This window comes from Pristis pectinata, chromosome 2, assembly GCF_009764475.1.
Source record: "Pristis pectinata isolate sPriPec2 chromosome 2, sPriPec2.1.pri, whole genome shotgun sequence".
Lineage (NCBI taxonomy): Eukaryota > Metazoa > Chordata > Chondrichthyes > Rhinopristiformes > Pristidae > Pristis > Pristis pectinata.
This window is the reverse complement of record NC_067406.1, coordinates 117153502-117176105: the sequence shown is the minus strand read 5'-3', so window position 1 is coordinate 117176105 and position 22604 is coordinate 117153502. Positions and strand designations below refer to the sequence as shown.

Below are 22604 nucleotides of genomic sequence, written 5' to 3'. Positions count from 1 at the left end.
TAAACTCCTTACAGACAACGGCGAGAATTGAACCCAGGTCGCTGGCGCTGTAATAGCTTTACGGTAACCGCTACACTACCATGCCAATCCACTATAATGTTACAAAAGAAACCTCTCTCCCATAACCTGTTATTTTTATGAAATAGCTGTACTGCACTTTAGTTGCTCATTAAAAGTCACAGAAAGTTACGATAACTAATTATCGCACTGAACGTGGCTTAACAATTTAATAATTACTAATAGCTGCCAATCAATCTCTGAAGTGAAGTACCTGGCCTTTGCCCTTATCTGAGGGGTCAAAAACAATGTTGTGGGTGCGGTATGAGGGAGAGGATATAGGTTTTAAAGTAATTGGTAGAAGAGTTAGAGGGGAGATGAGGAAATAAAAAAAATCACTGATACTAACAAGAAAAACTTCTCATTACATTTGGACAGTACTTGCATGGGTGCTTGAAAAGCCTTGACCCACAGGGTTATGGATCAAGTGCTGGAAGATGGTATTAGGTTGGGTAGATTTTTTTTATATATACACCAGTTTAAAAATGGCTGAATTGGTCTCCTTCTATGCCATTAATTTTCAATGATTCAATAAACATTTAAAAGTCTGTGGCTACATCCTTTTAGGTTGTAAGCTGAAAAGATTTTTAAAAATTTAAAGTTAAAAATATAAAGTTTTATTTGCTACATGAATCTCTCCTTTTCTCTCTCAATCTAATCTCATTTTCATTCTGTTTCTGTTTCATTACCCATGTTGACATTGAATTCATCTTACCTAATTCATCCTCCCTTCTCTGTATATTTCTCAATCCTTTATATTATTATATTCATTATATTAATAAAGTTCCCTCACCTAAAGGTTCCTTGTTGCCCGTACCTCCAGCAAATTTATGAGCAAATTGTTCTACAAGTTCTATAAAATTAATTTATAGGATATCAGCATTGCTGGCAAGCTCAACATTTATAGCCCAGACTTAACTGTCCTTCAGAAAGCGGTGAACTTTTCTAAATTTCTGGAGTGCTTTTGACGATGGTGTTGGGGAGGAAGTTCCAGATTTGGACCCAGTGATAGTAATAGAGATCTGTTTCCAACTGATAATGGCATGTGACTTGGAAGGAAGCTTGCAAGTGGTGGTGTTCCCATGTACCTGCGGCTTTAGTGGTAGAGGTTACGGATAAATAATGTATTTTGCAGACCGCATACACTGCAGCCACAGCACCAATGGTGGATGCAGTGAATGTTTGGGTGGTAGATATGGAAATGTCTCCAGTTATAACCTCTCTCCCATTAAAATAATCTATCCTTAGCCCTTTCTGATTTCAGATTAGTTTATTATCGTATATACCAGGGTGTAATGAAATTCCTTGCTCGCATGAAGCTCAGAGTAAATAACATGATACTTGGTAATATAAATACAACAATAAATACAACGACAAGCACAAAACAACAGAATGGTACAAAGTATAGTAGTGCAATCTGAAGTAGTGCAAAAAGAAATGCTAAAGTGACAATAACGGAAGAGGAAGAATTAAGGGTTCGAGAACATGGCAGCACCACCGTGAAGGGGATGTGAAAGATGTGATTGGCTCAGAAATCTTATAGCAGTGGGGAAGAAGCTGTTCTCGAGTCTGGTCAGCTTTCAAACTCTTGCATCTTCTCCTGGAAGGTAAAAGAGAGAAAAGGAAATGGCCCAGGTGGCAGGCATCCATGAAGATACTATTAGTCTTCCAGCTGCAAGGCACTGTGAAGATGGACTAGATGGAAGGAAGTGGCGAGCCTGTAGTGGACAGAGAAGTGCTTACCACTCTCTGCAGGTTCCATCAGGCCAGAGCAGAGAAGTTACCATAACAGGCTGAGATGCAACACGTCAAGATACTTTCTATCACACATCTGTAGAAGTTCGAGAGAATCCTCCTGGACAAGCCAAATCTTCTCAGACACTGATGTGCTTTCTTGATCACTAGATCAGTATGGAGGGACCAGGAGAGGTTGCTGGTCACATGGATGCCTTGGAACTTGAAGTTGTCTACCATCGCTACATCAACTCCATTGTTGAGGACAGGGTTTACGTCGCCACCCGCGCCCCCACCACCCCACTCCCTCAAGTCAGCAACCGGCACTTTCGTCTTGTTAAAGACTAGGTTATTGTTCTGACACCATAACACAAGGCTCACGATCTCTTGTACTCCATCTCATCATTGTTGTTGATCCAGCTGACAACATGGCATCACCAGCAAACTTGAAGATCAAGTTAACCTGCATCTGGCCACACAGTCACGAGTATACAGGGAGTAGAGCAGGGGACTGAGCACCAAACTCTGGGGACCACCAGTGTTGGGTGGGGGTCAGGGAGGATGAAATGTTATGACCAATTCTAACCGGCTGAGGTCTGCCGGTCGGAAAGTCTTGGAGCCAGTTACAAATGGGGACCCAAAGGCCAAGGTCCAGGAGTTTAGAGATGAGCTTATTTGGTATTATGGTGTTGAAAGCTGAGCTGTAATCAATGAATAGCAACTTGACGTATGTATTCTTAATGTCAAGGTGATCCAGAGCTGAACATAGTGCAAGGGGGACGGCGTCCACCGTGAACTTATCTTTCCAGAATGCAAATTGCAGGGGATCTTGATTGTGCAGAAGGCTGGTGCTGATGTGGGCTATTACCAATCTTTCAACGTACTACATTGTGGTCAATGTTAGAGCTAGTGGTTGGTAGTACCTTTAAACCGGAATGACTTATGTAAGAGTTCTACCTCTCCAATGGCTGTCTCAACAGTTTAACTGCCACTGTGTTGTCAGATTTCTTGTCTGGTATCCAATCCAGATTAAGGCTCAAGATCTCCAGTCAAACATTAGGAAGATGGAGGTCACAAACTCTACATCTCATCACAAATCCCATTATTTCCTGTCCACCACCTCCAAGGCTCAGGTCAGGAATGTGATGGAATACTTTCCGCTTGCCTGGATAAGTGCAGCTTCACTGGCATTCAAGAAGCTCGACACCATACAGGACGTAATAGCCCATTTGATCTCCACTAACTCCACCAACCATTTACTCACTCCACCACTGACACACAATAGCAGCAGTTTGCACCACCTACAGAATGCACTGCAGCAACTCACCAAGCAGACAGCACCTTCCAAACCCACAAACTTTCCCAGCTCAAAGGACAAGGGCAGCAAAGGCATGGGACACCACCACCTGGAAGCTGCACTCCAAGCCACACACCATCCCTACTTGGAAACATGTCACTGTTCCTTCACTATTGCTGGGTCAAAATCCTGGAACTCCCTCCCTAATAGCACTGTGGATATATCCACACCTCAAAGACTGCAGCAGTTCAGGAAGGCGGCTCAGTATGACCTTTTCAAGGCCAGTTAGGAATGGGTGAAGCCCACATCCCTTGTATGAATAAACAAAAAAAACTTAAACTATCTACTAATTGACTTTGCTTAGATGTGCACCAGCAAGTTCAAAGTTCAGCATATCTATGAGATGGTCTACTAGGCCAAATAGTGGGTGCACAGAACAAGTGCCCATTTGATAAAATATTTTAAAATATTAATCAAAAAGCAAAACGCCTCAGACGCTGAAAATCTGTCTTATATTTTAAAATATTAAATTCCCTAAATGCTTTGCTTGTTTAAGCAAAATGCAAAAAAGTGTCTACTTTCAAAAATGGAAAGGCTGTGCTACAGCTCCAATTTATCAAAAATACCCAAAGTAACAAAATAATTTGCATTCCAACAAAACATTTCCTGGAAATCACATGATGATCTTTCATCCTCCCACCTTTTACTATAAGGCTATTTAAAATGCATTTTCTTTTTACAATTACATAGAATCATGCCCCCAAAGCAAAGCCATTTGTTTCTTCAGCAAATGACTGAAAGTCACACTCCACAATAGGTAAACAAACATATTTAGACATTATTTCTTTCATGCAAAATAACTTACTTTTGGCACATCAATAGTCACTTCTCTCATGGCACTAGGCCTGACATCATTCATTGCTTGTAGGAAGTCATTAAAAGTTATCTTCACTGAACCGGCCAACTTACTATCTGAAGGGTTGCAACATTCTCCAAGTGCTCGACGTAAAGCATGCAGACCTGTCAGAAAGGAAAGATTTTTGTGGGCCATCAATTTTGAGTAGGACTTGCTGAACATTACATTTTTTTTTACAAATTAGTCCTCAGTTTGTTCTAGTTTATCAGTTATAGTATTTCTTCAAACATTACAAATTGCTTTAAAGACATAAAATAAGCTGCATATTACCTGCTTCAAAGTTCAAAAATTTTCAGTGCAAACAGGGAACCAAATGCCAAGTAACACAACAGCTCAATGCTAATCAGCAAGAGTTTATTCAAAAAGCCCCTTGCCTTAAACAGAACAGAATAGGGTAGTTTGTCTCAAGTACATAATTGTCATTAAAACAGAAGTTATCAGCTTTAACCATGGTGGCAAGCAAAGGAACCAATAAACCAAAGTACTTCCCATTAGAAGGGAAGAGCATTTGAGTAACATAGTGTGTTGGACATGTCTTTGTTCTGGAAACTAGACTGGTGAGTCTCACGTCAGTGGTAGGGAAGCTATTGGAGAGGATTCTTAGGGATAGGATTTATGAGCATTTGGAAAATCATGGCCTAATCAGGGACAGTCAGCATGGCTTTGTGTGGGGCAAGACGTGTCTTAATAACTTAGTTGAGTTTCGAGGAGGTGATGAAGGCGATTGACATATTTTCCCATAGAACCACCCCCTGAAGGTCAACGTGCCCTCTGACAAGCCCTTAACCTTTGCCTCCTCATCCTTCTTCCATCAGGCTATTGATTTACCCACCTCTACCAGAAAGCAGATTCTGGGTAAAACAGTATGACATGAGGATGTAATCCCAACACCAACCACAGCACTGGCATGTTCACACACAAATCAATTATCAAAGTTCTCTTCAATGAGCTCACTACAAACCAATCACCGATAAACCACCAAGGTGGGGGATAGAATTGGCAGTCTGTTTCAGTATGGACAGGAGGGGAGGGTATCACTGCTGAACCTCTCACCTTTTCTCGATGCCCACAAATTCACTTTCAAACTTTCTATAAAAGGGAATTGTTGAATGAAAATATGATGAGTTCCATCCATCCATCTTTGCAGCCTGACTGTAATGTCCCAGTAATACTTCAGCTGGTTTCAGATTTACTCAGCAAAAGCAGCTGATTATTTTCCAAAATGTGCAGAAATAAACCCATTATTGAAAATGTAACTTATTTGCATATTTTTTTCCATTTCAGTTCATTCTTTCTACAAGCCAGAATTTGCTGATCAAAACAACAGTGGAAAACTTTTTCTCACCCCCTGAAGCTTAGCGTGAGAAGTTAATTGCAGCAGTGCCCGGTTTGAGATGAGTTCAGGACCTTGCCTTGCACTATTGGTCCAGTTATACACAGATTTAACCAACTGAAATGTTGAAACAGCTATCAAAGCATTCATAATGAGATTCTCAAAGAAAATTGCCTATTTACAAAAGAAATCACTTGATTTCCACAAATTTACATTTTTTGATGGAAAATAGATCAAAAGGATTGATTTAGGGTTATCACATTCAAATCTTAATTAGCTAGATACATAAATACATTCAAAGCTCAATCTTTGCTATCTGTATTCTTCCCTTAACAGAAACTTAAAATATTGAAACTGAGAAGTTATGTTGCACTTCAGCTCATACACTGACATCAATGTACTTCCTTTTCCATTCAACTGAGATATCAGATGTGGTGAAAAAAAAACATCTTCTTACATTTCCAATAACAGATCATGTACACTCAGATATCAACAAACATTAAAGTTCCAAAATGCTGGTACCTAAAGTTCCACTCCAGATGTGTCTTTTTAAAAATACTGAACGATTTTCATGGTGACAAATATTAAAAATGCAAGTTAATCACTTGGCAGTTAGATACAGAACACAGATTCCTCCAAGCAGCCCAAGTGCACAAAGAGCACCCCCTGCTGCACTAGGGCTATATATTTGCACTTACCTCATTAGCCACAGTGTAGTTTCACAAGATTTCCCAACCAATGCCAGATTAGGAATTGTGCGCTTTGGGCACACTTCTATTAGAGACTAGAAAATAAGTGAAAATTCTGAGCTGACTTGCTATCAAGCTCACTCAGTTTTGAGAAATGGTTACAAGGAGGACACAGCAATATAACATGCATTCTTTAATCTGTGCAGTACAATGACAACTGTGGATGTTTACAAGGGCAATACGAGCATAAAACCAAATGAGCAAATGGAGAAAAGTCATAGCCAGACAGCTCAATAGCAGAATAATACATTCAAAGACTACTGCCTGAATATTAATCAACTACTCAGAACAGTTTCATCCAATCTTTCTGCCTCATCCCTTGTGCATTGCCTCGACTGGAGAAAAGGCCCTCTGTTTGAGCGCAAGAGTATATTTAAACATCAAGCTATGATAGGCTAATCTACAGTCAACCTACACATACTTGCAATTAAGTCTAATAGACAGAGGTCTGGAGCTTCTAATGTCATCCCAGTTGAGATCTGTCAATTCAGCAATGACAGAATTGTATGGGGCACCTTCCTTAGCTGAATTTACCCACTGAGCAACTCGGTTCCACTCTCTTTCATCAGAAATGGCCAGTTCTGACATAAATTAGAAAGTATAGTTTCATTGTTTCAGTCTATTCTCATCCCACAGAACTTATTTCTTATGTTCTGAAACAAAATGAGGTGCAGGGTTGATCAATTTAGCACTGATTAAATGTACACAGATCTCCACAAAATCATAAAGTCTGCAATCAACTTTGTTCATTTCAGTTCAGTCAATGTAAAACTTAATAACATACCTTGAAACCTGCAAGAAGGTACCAAGGGTAAAACCCAAGGATATATAATCAAATTGGCTTATGGTGAAGAAATGGTTACAGTAAGGACACAGCAATATAACATGGATTCTTCAAACTGTGCAGTAACAAGGACAGCTTCAGAAGGTCCCAAGGACAATTTGACCATAAATCCAGACAAACATGCAGAGTAAATTCACAGCCAAGCAAGTTCACTTCAAAGACTACTGCCTGAATATTAATCAATTATACTCAGCAAGACAGGCAGCATCAATAGACAAATAAACAGATGGTTCAGTTTGATGACCTTTCATTAGAACCAGAAAAAGTTATCGGACAGGCATATGTTAAGTTGCAGAGAAGGATAAAGAGAAAAAAGGGAATGTCTGTGATAGGATGAAGACCAAGAGGGGACCAAATGATACAAGTGTAGGGGTGCTGGCTGGGAGAGGATGATCAAGGGTTGTTATTGGCAGTCAACCTGCCTAATGTAAATTGAGAAGATGAAAGAAATCAGGCAAAAGAGAAAAAAAGCTGAAACTGAGATATAAAACACTGCAGTTGCTGGGAATAAGAAATAAATGAGAATACTGGAAACACTCAGCAGATCATCTGTGGAGAAAGATGATTAAAATAGAATTAACATTACAGGCTTCATTAACCTTTCAGAGATGGCCAGTTCTGACACAAAGTAGAAAGTATAGTTTCATTTTTTCAGCCTATTCTTGTCCCACAAAGCTTCTTCCTACCATGATTCTCTTCTTTCTCCCCTCATCTGTTCTCATGCCATTTACAACCATGACACTTCTCATGCTGTGTGCCACTTTGATAGTTTCCAGGTACCAACCAGAATGTTTTCACTGTAGCCATCCAATTCCTTCACACCAAGACACCCTGAAGACCCTTCATTTCTCCTTTGGAAAAAAAGGTCCAACTAATCCCCCTTTGAACTCACTCTCACAGTCAACAACTTCTCCTTTAACTCCACTTTCTTCCCCCAAATCAAAGCTGCAGCCAATGAGAACCCACTTGAGTCCAAGCAATGTCCATCCCTTCATAGAATTCATTGAATAGTCTTTGTTTCAGTTCTACTCAGGCCCCACCTTTTTCATCTTTTTTTCCTGGCACATTGATGGCTGTACTGTTGCTGCTTTCTGTTCAAGCACAAAACTCAACAGCTTCACTACCTTTGATATGGTCAGGGTCCATTTCTGACTCTTCCCTTCCTTGATTTTATTATCTCCATTTCAGGGGATAAGTTCGCAACCAATACCCATTACAAGCCCTCAGACTCCCAGAGCTACCTTGACTACACCTCCCCCCACCCTGTACAGACACCATTCCATTCTCCCAGTTTCTTTGGCTGCATCATAAATATGTTATGACGACAACCCCCTCTATACCTGTTCTTGAGATGTCTTCCTTAATTGTAGTTTCTCCTTCACAATCGCTGACAGGACTCTCAACCATATCTAGTCCACTTCCACCCACGAGCCTCAATATCCCACAGATGAAATCCAGCTGAAAGCTTAGTCTTTCAAAAGCCCAGAGTACAATTTCTAGCACCCTAGGCCACAGCAAAAAAGGTGGAACTAATTGTTACATGCAAGAGGTTTCCAGGTTAAACTTGTTGCAGACTAACTAACCATTATTTGTTAACGATCCCTAGCATCCCTGAAGATGGTGAACTCCTTCTTGAAATGCTTCAGGCTATGCAGTGAAAATACTCTGATATATTGTCACTTTCTGGCCCACAAAGTGAAGAATACGTCAATATGTGGCCAAGTCAGGATGGTGTGTGACCCAGCATATACTTCTGTTCACCTACATATTGTTCCAGGTGGTTCAGGTTGCCAGGTTGGGCATTGCTGCAAAGCATCCTGTAGAAAGTAGTCAGAGTACAGCAATGTTGGAGGGAGTGGACATTTAAAGTCTTCTTAGAAAGTTATTCAGAACCAAGGCTGACTTGCTTTTCCTCCGGATTGTGAGGTAACTAATGAAGCCAAGATGGAGCTAGAGGTTTCTTATGGTCAGGCAGATGTGTAGTTTGGGAGGTGGTGCACTCCTTCCACCATTTACGCTAGGTTTCTGTGTGCTCCTGATGCATGGACAAGGTTGTCAATGTCATTCCAAAAGCTCTTTTCCACTTTGAGCAGTCATGGGCAAGGGATGTTGCAATATTTCAGAGGTTTTGAGAATATCCTCGAATTTGACCCCCGTCTACAGGGCTCAGAAAAGCGTGAATATTTCGGGAGCCTGGATGTGGGCTGCCCAATGGAACCAACTAAAGGCAATTAGGTCCTCATATGCTGGGGATACTGGCCCAGGAAAGGATGCAGACATGAATTCACCTATCCATCCTGGGGATATAGAGTTTTGCAGATAGAGCATTAACAGTAATATTCCAGTGCATTTAGGTGACTACTGTAGATATTTCAAAACTCAGAAGCATAGAAGGTGGCAGGAATCACTGCTAGACCATGATAGAGCATGAGCTTCATGCCAGGTTTGAGGTCCTTATCTTCAAACACCCTTTTCCTCAGTCACCCAGGCTTCGCTTGTACAATGAAGGTGATGCTGAACTTCATCGTCATTGTCCACCTTCACTAAAAGATGCCTCCAGAAATCTGGGAAGTGGCCCACATTTACCAGGGTCTTGCCACACCGTGAATCTTTATTGTCAAAAGCCCAGTGTTGTGCAGTTGGGGCAACTTGGTACAAGATCTTAAGCACAAGAGATTAAGCAATTTGGTACAAGATTTTAAGCACAAGGCCTTACACTGAACACACACAAGACAAAATTTAAGAAAGTAAAAAAGTAAATGGGACAAGCAGGGGAATGGAGCAACTGAGGGAGCAGATGTTTCTTGAGAACATACACTCTCGACTCATGCCTTCTAAGTAAAACTTTTTGAGAGTCAAGAGGGGAGCCCAAGAATAATCAACTCTGATTTGCTTTAGAAGTCACACGTTTTAAGTGTCTGTGTTCCCAGTTGATGGAGGCACCCCAGAATATTAACGATAGGTTATAGTTATGATGGAAAACTCCCAATGGAAATGGAAATTGCTTAGCTTAAATGCAACTTACCATTTATTGCTCCAAGCTTAGATATTGTCCAGATCTTGCCATAAATGGGCATGGACTAATTCATTATGAGGAATTCCAAATGAGTCAAAGCACTTTGTAATCAGTCATACATGAAGGCTTTTGCGAAGTTGTAGAAGATAACTGGACCCAAGAAACTTCTGCAATGGACAGCTGATTTGCCTCCAAAAGTTAAAGTCACCTTCTTCTGTGTCAAGTATGACTCTAAGCCACTGGAGAATGTACCTTCATTTTAATAAGGGTCTCTTGGCACCACACTTAAATCAAATGTTACTTTGATGTCAAGGGCTGGCATTTTCATCTCATTTCTTAAACTAAGTTCTCTCGTCCAGGCTGCAATTAGGTGTGCAGTACCATAGTTCTGGCAGAATGCAGTATTAAATCAGCAAGCACTAGTAATCACATCATTAACAATTCATTCTGTCATTTCATTGATAAATGGGATTAAGCTGATTGGATGGTAAAGGACCAGCTTAGATTTACCTTGCTCTTTGGGGGAGAAGATTTACCGGGCAATTTTCCTCCATCAGATTGATTTTCTGTTGTAGCCGCACTGAAAGAGTCTGGATCAACACTTCCCTGGCATTGCCTTACGACTCTGTGTTAATTTTTGCTCAAAACACACCTGTCAAGTGCTTTGTAACATTTTACTGTTAAAGATACATATAAATGGAAGTAGTTGTTTTTCACACTCATTGATGGGATCTGCCATAATTTGAGAATGGGCATGTTCATGTAGTCTTCGCCATGTTGATTATCTGACTGTTTTCTCCCATATGCAAATGTATTAGCCTTTGACTCAATTCATTAGCTGGAAGATTACTCATATGTCAATAGCATTCCACTTCTGCTTTTTACTATGCATATAAACATAATGTAGTCTCACCAAGCTGACATCCGACTTTTAAACAAGTATTATATGGCTCCAAATGCTCCCTTGTATTCTCCACCACTTCAGGAGTGATCATCTACTTTTTTAAATTTATTCACTTTTCAGGACTGGGCATTGCAAGACAGGCCAGGATTTATTGCATATCTCTTGAACTGTATTGTTTGCTAGGCCATTTCAGAGTGTTTAGGAACCAAGCACATTAGTAGAACTGGAATTACATAAGGACAGCAATTTCCTCCCCTGGAGGATATTAGTGAACAAGTAGTTTTGTTCTCATCATTATGAGACTTGCTTTTTCAATGGCAGATTATTTTTTTTAATTCCATAGCTGTGATGCAAGGATTTGAACTCTAGTGTCCGAATTGTTAGACAACACCTCTAGATTACTAGTCTGGGAGCTTAACCACTGTACCACCTACTGGACATACAGCACAACAAATTGAAGGCAATGGAGATGCCTGGTAAAATTAAATATCACTCACCCACTGGATAAAGATAAAGAATCAAAGGATATGACAAACTATTTTACTTGAATTGCAACAGGCAATTCAAGTAAAATCTATGAACTGAGAACAATTCTGCCACTAAGCCACGTGATTTCTGTTTGAACACAGAACATAAAATATTACAGCACAGTACAGGCCCTTCAGCCCACGGTGCTGTGCCGACATTTTCTCCTACTCTAATATCTATCTAACCCTTCCCTCCCACATAGCCCTCCATTTCTCTATCATCCATGTGGCTATCTAAGATTCTCTTAAATGTCCCTAATGTATCTGCCCCAACAAACTCTGTCGGCAGTGCATTCCGCGCATCCACCGCTCTCTGTGTAAAAAAAACTTACCTCTGACATCCCTCCTTTACCTTCCTCCAATCACCTTAAAATTATGCCCCCTCACGTTAGCCATTTTTGCCCTGGGAAAAAGCAAGGTTGGCATATGCACTTTGACTGAGTTAAAGCTACAGACACTTAAAAATTAAGCAAAAATACTTAAAGCTTTAGGAACAGCAAGGCTGACAATGGCACGGAAGATTTGAGAAAGATAAATAAAAATCAGCCAGATTTTCATTTCTGGTCAACAATGAAGTGTGGCCATCAGGAGAAGACAGGGCTACAAGAACATAAGAATTAGCCAGCTAGTCTTTTTGACTCAGCCCACTAACCCTGTACCTTTTGATATCCAGAAATCCATAGAGCTCTGTCTTGAATATACTCAATGATTGCGCCTTCACTGCCCTTTTGGATAGTTGATCCCAACGATTCACTACCCACTGAGTTAAAATGTTTCTCCTCATTTCAGTGTTTAAAGGCTGACCCATTATTTTCAGACTGTGACTCCTCATTGTACATAACTCAGCAAGAAGAAACATCATTCCTGCATCTACCCCATGAAGCTCTGTAAAAATTTTTGTTATGTTTCAATGAGATCAGCTCTCATTCTTCTCAACCCAAGAACATAGGCCCGGTCTTCTTAATCTCTCCTCCTAGGAAAGATCAACACCCACAGTCTCAGGAATCAAACTGGTGAACCTTGTCTGCACTTCCTCTATCGGAAGCATACACGTCCTTCGAGGGGGAGATCACACCTATGCACTATATTCTGGTTATTATCTAAGCAGGCCCTGTATAATTCCAGCAAGACATCATGCATGACAGAAACTTTGGTCAAATAGCTTTCCAACCCATTGGCAAGGCTTATGCATGAATAACTGTGCGGAAATGTCAATACCTAAGAAAACATTCAACAGCCAAGTTGAGAAGAAAAGGAAAGAAAAACAACGTAAGAAAAAGAAACTGTAATCCATTAGTAATTAAAATACTGTCCAGTGGGACCACAATGGTCAACATCTGCACAAACAAACTCAATCTCAAGTAGAAAGATCTGCCTGTGATTATTTGGGGTAGATGTTTCTCTTTTATATCACTCAACTAACATTTAACATAAAATAACACCAATCAAGCCACACATGCAACTTGAAGAGTCTTCCTGTTTTCTCTTATCATTATCTCTGCTAGTCTTTCTAAATACTCCAGTGAATACAACAGCCCACAATGATGCCAGAGTATGAGACTTCCATCTATGATTCACAACTCACCACTCAATGGAGAGAACATTTGTAAACAGCAAAATTCCCTCATGTTAATTATGAAAAATGAGGACATAAGCAATCCAGTCTTAGATTTATCATTTACTCAGACAGATTCCCATCCTGAACATGGAAGGGTTAAGGTGCAAAAAAATACAGAGGAAGCTCTTTGCCATAAGCATGTTCCGATTTTGTTTATTTTTTCAAGGTATGAATAAGTCTCCAAAAATACAGTTAATTCTCTAGCCCAGTACAAGGTCAAACTGTTCCAGGCCCAGTCCTGTTTTTCCTTCAAGCTATACATCAATGGCCTTCGGAAACCACTGCCGGATAAGCAGGGGACTTAGTCTGAATTAATGCAAAAAAAACATCTGGCACAGGCTTGGGCAAGGAAAGTCAATCTGATTACAGAATCAAGCACTTTAGTTTCCAGTAACATTAATTAAAATGTCTATTTGTGTTCTGTTGGAAACAAGTAGCTTTCTACCAATAATATAAAAGTCAGTTTTGGAAAAAGAAATTGTTTCTTGGCAAGCACAAGATTTTGAAAACTGTAAAAGGCACTTCTTCAGCTGATAAACTTATTTTTCATTAAGAGTACTTGAATCCAAACTGTATCTTTTCTGAAGACCAATTTTCCTGGAAATAATGCAGCCATGATAGAATATGCAAATAGTTAGACTTCACTTTTTATCAAATGACCCATGAATACAATGACTATATATCAAGAAGAATGATTAAATTGCAAGAGAAATAAAGGACTGCAGATGCTAGAATCTAGATGAAAAACACAATGATGCTGGAGGAACTCAGCAGGCCAGGCAGCACCCATGGAAGAAAGCAGGCAGTCAATGTTTCGGGTCAGGACTCTTCTTCGGGACTGCTAGTCCTCCTGCCAGGGCTGCTAGTTCAGGACTCCTGATCCAAAACATTGACCGCCTGCTTTTCTCCACAGATGCTGCCTGGCCTGTTGAGTTCCTCCAGCTTCATAGTGTTTTTGACTATTGCAAAACTGACAACAGCAACTTTTCAAGAATTTAAAAGTACATTCGCAAAATAAAAATACATAGGGTTTGAAAAGTATTTTGCAAGACTCCTTGTTTGACACACTGGCCTAAAAAAATTGATATACAACCTACAAATTTTGCTTTCAACCCTCATGATGATTATTTTAGTTATGAAGTATTTAAGGTCCATTTACAGTAGTTTATGATAGTTAAAATGAAGCTTCACTTTAATTCATTGTCCCCGAATCTTGCTCCAGCATAACTTTAATCACTGACAAAAAGACTCCTCTTATATACACACAAGTATATAGGAACCAGATAAGGTCAATCAGTCCCGAGCTTGACTGCAACTATGGTTTGGTTCAAACTGGCACTACACACTCAACCTTGCAACAAATGCTAAACTGATCCCAAACACGAAGCACAGATCCACACTGAGCATGTTACCCAACATTAACCACAGAGAACACAGAAAAATTAAGTGGAACAAATGGAATAGTCACAAATGGACCCACTGTAAAACAGATGGGCCCGCTTGTGACTACTATTACATCTTGAGACGTTCAAATATTTTTCACAACAGATTGGTCTCTGTAGTTAAGTTGCAAGAGGAGTGTGGGTGGTGGAGAAATGGTGGGAGGATGCTCATCTAGGTTGAATAGTGGAGATTTGGGAATACAGTAGATGAACATTCTGAAGTTCATTTTCATGCATTCATGAGTCCTATCCAAAATTTTCCATGAGAGACTAAATCAGTGCAGTCTATGATGGGATAGGCTATGCATTACTTGTGGATGGAGAAGTTTTAGTGAATTAAATGTTCTTTCCTCATCCCATGCTCTTTGTTCTTGTGGTCTAGGTGACTGTATTGTAAAGATACAGTGAAATCAAAACCAACTCGAGCAAAATGATTTCCATTCACATTGCAACTGTCATGACTTTGGGACTTCCCAAAAGTCTTTACTGATGTGTAATCTCCGTTGTAAGGAAAGAAACGCAGCATTCAATTTGTGCAAAGCAAGTCTCCACAAATTGCAATATGATTTTTTTTGACTGATGTTGAATGAAAGATTAACATTCCTGTTCTTCTTCAAAAAAAAGTGCGGTGGGATTAGTTTCATGTCCAACCAAGAGTGTATAAAGAGTGCCAAATTTAAAAAACATATCACCTAACAAACCATTACACCCTCAGAATTGCACAGGACCATGTGGTCAACTTCTAGGGTAGGAACTGAACCAACAATCTTTGGACTTGGGTCAGAATGATACTAACTGAACCACATCTGTCGTGTGTCAAATCTTACTCCAGAGAACTTAGAACAAAAATCTACACAAACTCCACTTCTATACAGTGTTTCACTGACAGTTTCCATCTTTTGGATAGGACCATCCCACCTGTACAATGCAGAAGGCCTATTCCTTCGTTCCTGGTGTAAATTAATAAACATTGATAAAGAGAACTATGTACACAGTATAAGAAGTGCACAAAATATTAATCACAAACAGCAGATAGTGTACTCTTTTCAACACACCATCTAGAGTCTTGGGTTCTGCACCCAAGGGAAGTGAATAGTCAAAGAAAGCTTTTAGGAAGATAAGCACTGAGATACGTTTCTCACCACTAAAGGAAACCAGCACCAGAGGGGTCGGGGATATATAAAGGGCTACTGTAATGACTCACTGTACAATATTCTATGGCTTCTACATACGAATGTGTGGCTTCAATAAATGTTATTAAAGCATTATAACTTTTTTAAAAATATAATGTAATTTAGCATCTACTACATTGTTCACACCACACATCTCTTCTATAACCAGTCAAACACGATACGGAGGTGAATATATGCAACTGAAAGATCTTACAAATATCCAGATACCATGTGATTATGAGGAGATTACAAATGAGGACTCATGCATTATCCACACAACTGGGCGCGTGGAGTAAGAGGAAAAGTAAATCAACAGGATTGCAATAGTAATCCAGATATTTTGCATAAACACCCAACTCCAAAGCAACGACTGTGGTGGTACAAAAAAAATCAAGTACAAGAACGGATACTGATAAATGTGCTAGAGAAAAAGAGATGGCAAATCAACTGACAAGCTAAATACTTTAGGAACAGAAGTAGGTCATTCAACCATTAAACATGTTCCATCATTAAGCAGATCAGGACTAGTCTATACTTCAAACCAATGTTCTCACCTTTTCTCCACAGCTCTTAATACACTTACCTGCTCAGACTGAATTTCCAAAAATTTCAATTGACACAGCATCCACATTCCTGCAGGCACAAAAATTCCCAACTTCTACTACACTGTGTGGATTTCACTCCCACATTCCTTCATCTTCAATGAGATTCCACCACCAAACACAACTTTGCCACCTCTCCCAACACTCCAAAGGGACACTTCTATTCCAGGGTCCCTGATCTGCCCTTTCATCTCCACCAACCACCCCGTCTTACAGCACTTTCCCATGCAGCTACAGGAGATACAACACCTGACATTTTGCTTCCCATCCATACACTCTTTCCAAGTGAAGCAGTGATTCACTTGCATCTTTCAATCTCATGTACTGCCTGCAGTGCTCACAGCTCCTCTACATTGGAGAAACCAAACATGGACTGGGTAGTCACTTTGTGGAGCGCCTACATTCAGTCTGCAAGGCTGACCCTGATGTTCCTGTTGCCTGTCATTTTAATTCTCCACCTAGTTACAAGCACAGAGTTCCTTGAAAATGGGGAAACAGGTAGACAGAATGGTGATGAAAGCATGCGCTTTGCTTGTCTTCATCGGCTGAAGCATTGAATATGAAAGCTGGGATGTCATGTTACAGTTGTAGAAACTGTTGGTTAGTACTATGTGCAGTTCTGGTCACCACACTATAGGATTAAGCTAGTGAGTGTACAGAAAATATTCACAAGGATGTTATCTGGACTGAAGGGCTTAAATTATCAGGAGAGCTTGGATAGGCTAGGTCTGTTTTCCCTGGGACGAAGGAATCGGAGAGGTGACATGATAGAGGTGTATAAAAGTATGAGAGGCATTAGGGTAGATAACCAGTGTGCATTTTCCATGGCAATGGTATCTGAAACAAGAGGGCATAGGTTTAAGGTGAGAAGGAAGATGTTTAGAGATCCGAAGGGTAATTTTTTCACATAAAGAGTAGTTGGTATCTGGAATGAGCTGCCAGAGGAGGTAGTGGAGCCAGGAATAGTAACAACATTTAAGAGGCACCTGGACGAGCACATGAATGAGCAAGGCACAGAGGGATATGGAATTAATGCAGACAGATGGAATAGTATAGAAAGGTATGAATGTCCGCATACTCGCAGTGGGCTGAAAGGTCTGTTTCTATGCTGTACAACTTTGGCTCTATGACTCACCCAAGTGTCATTAATATGACAGTATTATTAGGATGACACCTGCAAGGAAGTTATGTGGAAAAAAACTATTAAGTTGTCTAGCTGAAGTCAATGTAATCTATTTCTCAATCTCTGCCATTAAATTGAGATTTGACAATTCTCCCGAGTACTGTAACTTCCATAATCATTCCAGTAGATGGCAGCCTGCCCCACAGTATAAGTGTGTATAATGGTGAAAAAAGATGCATCTTCCCCATTCTCTACACAACCATTCTCCTTTGCCCATAATAATTCTCTTCGCAATTTTGAGAAGTTCATCTTAACTCATCAGTATGAAATACTCTGATCAGGTATAGTCCTGTCAAACATGGAGTAAGGCATTCTTCCTTCCATTCCAATAACATACCTGTGCCCCAGCTACGGGAGCGCAAGGCTTTGGCATGTGATTGAATTGTTCCAATTCAATAAGTGACTTTGGTGAGAACATCAATAATAGTGCCAACTAGTGATGAATTACCTATAGTTTGTGCTATTTGCCAATACCCATCAAGGAACAAGTCTCTTCCCAATAAATTTGACACAAGGCAGCAAACCAAGCAGACATTTTTCCCCATCAGCCTAAATTGGGTTTAAATCCATGATGAAGAGGTGAGTGGCCAGTGGCTAACCTAATGCATGAGTTTTGCTAATAAGTTCCTCCAGACTCTAGGAAAGATCTTTAATCTCAGCCAGGAAGTGTTTTCTTTTGTATTATTTGAATGAGAGTATTAGCTTCATTTAAAATATCTGATTTCCATTACAATAAAGAGTCTCATGGCAGTGATCAACAGTACTAATTCTGAGCTTCCTTTGGAGAGATGGTGGGAGGTGGGCTCACCAATTGAAGTATTCCATGACTTGGATGTTGAGAGTATAAATCATGTCTGTCTCACGGATCTAATTGCACTCCTCCCAATGCACCAGATGAGGCAGAAAGGTGATGACAGGAAATCAGCCCAGCGATGTTAACACTTCACAGATGCTGACCAACTAAATAATTAAAGCACTCTGTGTTTTTGTTTATAGAACATAGAATAATTACAGCACAATTCAGGCCCTTCGGCCCACACAGCTGTGCTAAACATGTCCCTACCCTAGATTTTACTAGGCTTACCCATAGCCCTCTATTTAACTCATGTACCTATCTAGCAGTCTCTTGGAAGACCCTATCGTATCAGCCTCCACCACTGTTTCCGGCAGCCCATTCCACGCACTCACCACTCTGAGTAAAAAACTTACCCCTGACATCTCCTCTATATCTACTCCCCAGCACCTTAAACCTATGTCCTCTTGTGGCCACCAATTCAGCCCTGGGGAAAAGCCTCTGACTATCTACCCTATTGATACCTCTCATCATCTTATGCACCTCAATCAGGTCCCCCCTCATCCTCCGTCTCTCCAAGGAGTAAAGGCCGAGTTCCCTCGACCTGCTTTCATAAGGCATGCTCCACATTCCAGGCAGCATCCTTGTAAATCCCCTCTGCACCCTCTCTATGGCTTCCACATCTTTCCTGTAGTGAGGCGGCCAGAACGGAGCACAATACTCCAAGTGGGGTCTGACCAGGGACCTATATAACTGCAACTATACCTCACGGCTCCTAAATTCAATTCCCCGATTGATGAAGGACAATACACCATATGCCTTCTTAACCACAGAGTCAACCTGCGCAGCCACTTTGAGCGTCCTATGGACTCGGACCCCAAGATCCCTCTGATCCTCCACACTGCCAAGAGTCCTACCATTAAGACTATATTCCGCCAACATATCTGACCTACCAAAATGAACCACTTCACACTTATCTGGTTTGAACTCCATCTGCCAGTTCTCAGCCCAACTCTGCATCCTATCTATGTCCCTCTGTAGCCTCTGACAGCCCTCCAAACTATCCACAACACCCCCAACCTTCGTGTCATCCGCAAACTTACTAACCCACCCCTCCACTTCCTCATCCAGGTCGTTTATAAAAATCACAAAGAGTAAGGGTCCCAGTACAGATCCCTGAGGTACACCACTGGTCACTGACCTCCACTCAGAATATGATCTTTCAACAACCACTCTTTGCCTTCTGTGGGCCAGCCAGTTCTGGATCCACACTGCAATGTCCCCTTGGATCCCATGAATCCTCACCTTCTCCATAAGCCTCGCATGGGGTACCTTATCAAACGCCTTTCTGAAATCCATATACACTACATCTACTGCTCTCCCTTCATCGATGTGCTTAGTCACATCCTCGAAAAATTCAATCAGGCTCGTAAGGCAGGACCTGCCCTTAACAAAGCCATGCTGACTATTCCTAATCACATTATACCTCTCCAAATGTTCATAAATCCTGCCTCTCAGGATCTTCTCCATCAGCTTACCAACCACTGAGGTAAGACTCACCGGTCTATAATTTCCTGGGCTATCCCTACTCCCCTTCTTGAATAAGGTAACAACATCCGCAACCCTCCAATCTTCTGGAACCTCTCCCATCTCCATGGACGACACAAAGATCATCGTCAGAGGCTCCGCAATCTCCTCCCTCACCTCCTACAGCAACCTGGGGTACATCTTATTCAGCCCCGGCAACTTATCTAACTCGACGCTTTCCAAAAGTTTCAGCACCACCTCTTTTCTAATATCTACATGCTCAAGCTTTTCAGGCCGCTGCAAGTCCCCACTACAATCCCCCAGATCTTTTTTCCGTGGTGAATACTGACATAAAGTATTCATTAAGTACCTCCGCTATTTCTTCTGGATCCATACACACTTTCCCACTGCTGCACTTGATAGGCCCTATTCTTTCGCATTTCATCCTCTTACTCTTCACATACTTGTAGAATGCCTTGGGGTTTTCCTTAATCCTGCCTGCCAAGGCCTTCTCATGTCTCCTTCAGGCTCTCCTAATCTCTTTCTTAAGTTCCTTCCTTTTAGCCTTGTGCTCCTCCAGATCTCTAACATTACCTAGCTCTCTGTACCTTTTGTATGCTTTTCTTTTCCTTTTGACTAGATTCATTATAGCCTTTGTACACCACGGTTCCTGTATCCTATCATGACTCCCCTGTCTCATCGGAACATGTCTATGCAGAGCTCCACACAAATATCCCCTGAATATTTGCCACATATCTTCCGTACTTTTTGCAGAAAACATCTGTTCCCAATTTAATCTTCCAATTTCCTGCCTGAGAGCCTCATAATTCCCTTTACTCCAAGTAAACACCTTTCTAGCCTGTATGTTCCTATTCCTCTCCAGTGCTAATGTAAAGGAGATAGAATTATGATCACTATCACCAAAATGTTCACCCACTGAGAGATCTGACACCTGACCGGGTTCATTACCCAAATCAAATCAAGCCCAGCCTCTCCTCTTGTAGGTCTATCTAAATACTGTGAAGAACCCTTCCTGAACACACCTAACAAACTCCACCCCATCTAAACCCCTCACTGTCTGGAGATGCCAATCGATGTTTGGGAAATTAAAATCTCCCATCACAACAACTCTGTTATTCTCACACTTCCCTAGGATCTGCTTCCCTATCTGCTCCTCAATAACCCTGTCACTATTGGGCAGCCTATAAAAAACACCCAGCACCATTATCGACCCCTTCCTGTTCCTAACCTCCACCCACAGAGACTCCGTAGACAATCCCTCCACAACACCCACCTTTTCCGCAGCAGTGACACTACCTCTGATCAACAGTGCCACTCCCCGACCTCTCTTGCCTCCCTCCCTGTCCTTCCTGAAACACCTAAAAGCCGGCACTTGAATCAACCATTCCAGCCCCAGAGCCATCCAAGTCTCCGTAATCGCCACCACATCATAGCTCCAAGTATCGATCCAAGCTCTAAGCTCATCCGCCTTGCTCACAACACTCCTTGCGTTAAAATAGACACATCTCAAGCCTGTCTGAACACATCCCTTCTCTATCACCTGCCTCTGGTACTTACTCCTAGCCTCCTCTATTTGAGAGCCAAACACCTCTTCCCCAGTCTCTCCAGTACGGATCCCACTCCCCAACAATTCTAGTTTACTCTCCCCAGTAGCCTTAGCAAACCTCCCCGCCAGTATGTTGGTCCCCCTGGGATTCAAGTGCAACCCGTCCTCTTTGAACAGGTCATACCTGCCCCAAAAGAGGCCCCAATGATCCAGAAAACTGAATCTCTGCTCCTTACTCCAATCCCTCAACCACACATTTAACCTCCTCCTCATTCTGTTCCTATACCCACTGTCGCTTAGCACAGGCAGTAATCTGGAAATTACAACCTTTGAGATCCTGCTTCTCAACATCCTTCCTAATTCTCTATAGCCTCTTTTCAGGACCTCATTCCTTTCCCTACCTATGTCGTTGGTACCAATATGTACCACGACCTTTGGCTGTTCTCCCTCCCCCTTCAGGATATCTTGGACGTGATCAGAAACATCCCGGACCCTGGCACCTGGGAGGCAAACTACCTTCCGAGTTTCTTTCCTGCATCCACAGAATCGCATGTCTGCCCACCTAACTATAGAGTCCCCTATCACTAGTGCCCTCCTCGCTCCTTCCCTACCCATCTGAGCCACAGGGCCGGGCTCTGTGCCAGAGGCACTGCCACTGTTGCTTCCCCCAGGTAGGCTGTCTCCCCCAACAGTACTCAAGCAGGAGTACTTATTGTCATGGGTACAGCCACAGGGGTACTCTCTAGTACCTGACTCTTCCCCTTCCCCCTTTTGACTGTGACCCAATTGCCTGATTGTGATAAAAGGTCATGGCTGCATCTACAACCTTCCATACTGAATTAGTGTGTTAATAAAGCATACCATGTAGATAGAAAAAGAGTAACAGAACACATTCTTTGGTTCTAAATAAGGAAAATCCTTTCCTAACAATGTGTATAATGAGAGAAGTTATGCTGAACCTTTACTGATGTTGACAGTAGGCTGGCCTTTCTTTCTCAGAAATACACTGCCTGAAAAGCCGTAATTTACACATCAACCACTGTCAAAAAAAACACTAGTGTCAACTGCTTTTAATAAGAGACAAGTTAAAAAGGTCACATCATTGTAGATATGTTTGGCTTTCGTCAACAGTGAAGGCGTTAGAAGCCACAGATAGCTCATTTGACCCTGTAGATAAGGGCATCACAACACTCCATTATCCCTCTAAACAGCAGTGCTATGCAAACAGAGTCACATTAAATAGCATCAACATAATAAAAGCACTTTCCATCCAATGCCAGATCATGCAAGGAGCAAAAAATTTGCAAACGTGCAAAGAAATTT

The 22604-nt window shown here is 41.3% G+C and overlaps 1 protein-coding gene across 3 annotated transcripts in view; it reads right to left on the bottom strand.

The window, feature by feature from the left end:
* spata5 (spermatogenesis associated 5) overlaps positions 1-22604 on the bottom strand; it is a 289862-nt gene that overhangs the window by 236486 nt on the left and 30772 nt on the right. For all 3 annotated transcript variants that reach the window (XR_007958670.1, XM_052044104.1, XM_052044117.1), the window contains one exon: positions 3954-4108. Coding sequence is in view for 2 of the 3 variants with exons in the window: in XM_052044104.1 (XP_051900064.1) it covers positions 3954-4108 (155 nt within the window). In the remaining variant the exon portion in view is untranslated. The remainder of the gene's footprint in view (positions 1-3953; positions 4109-22604) is intronic.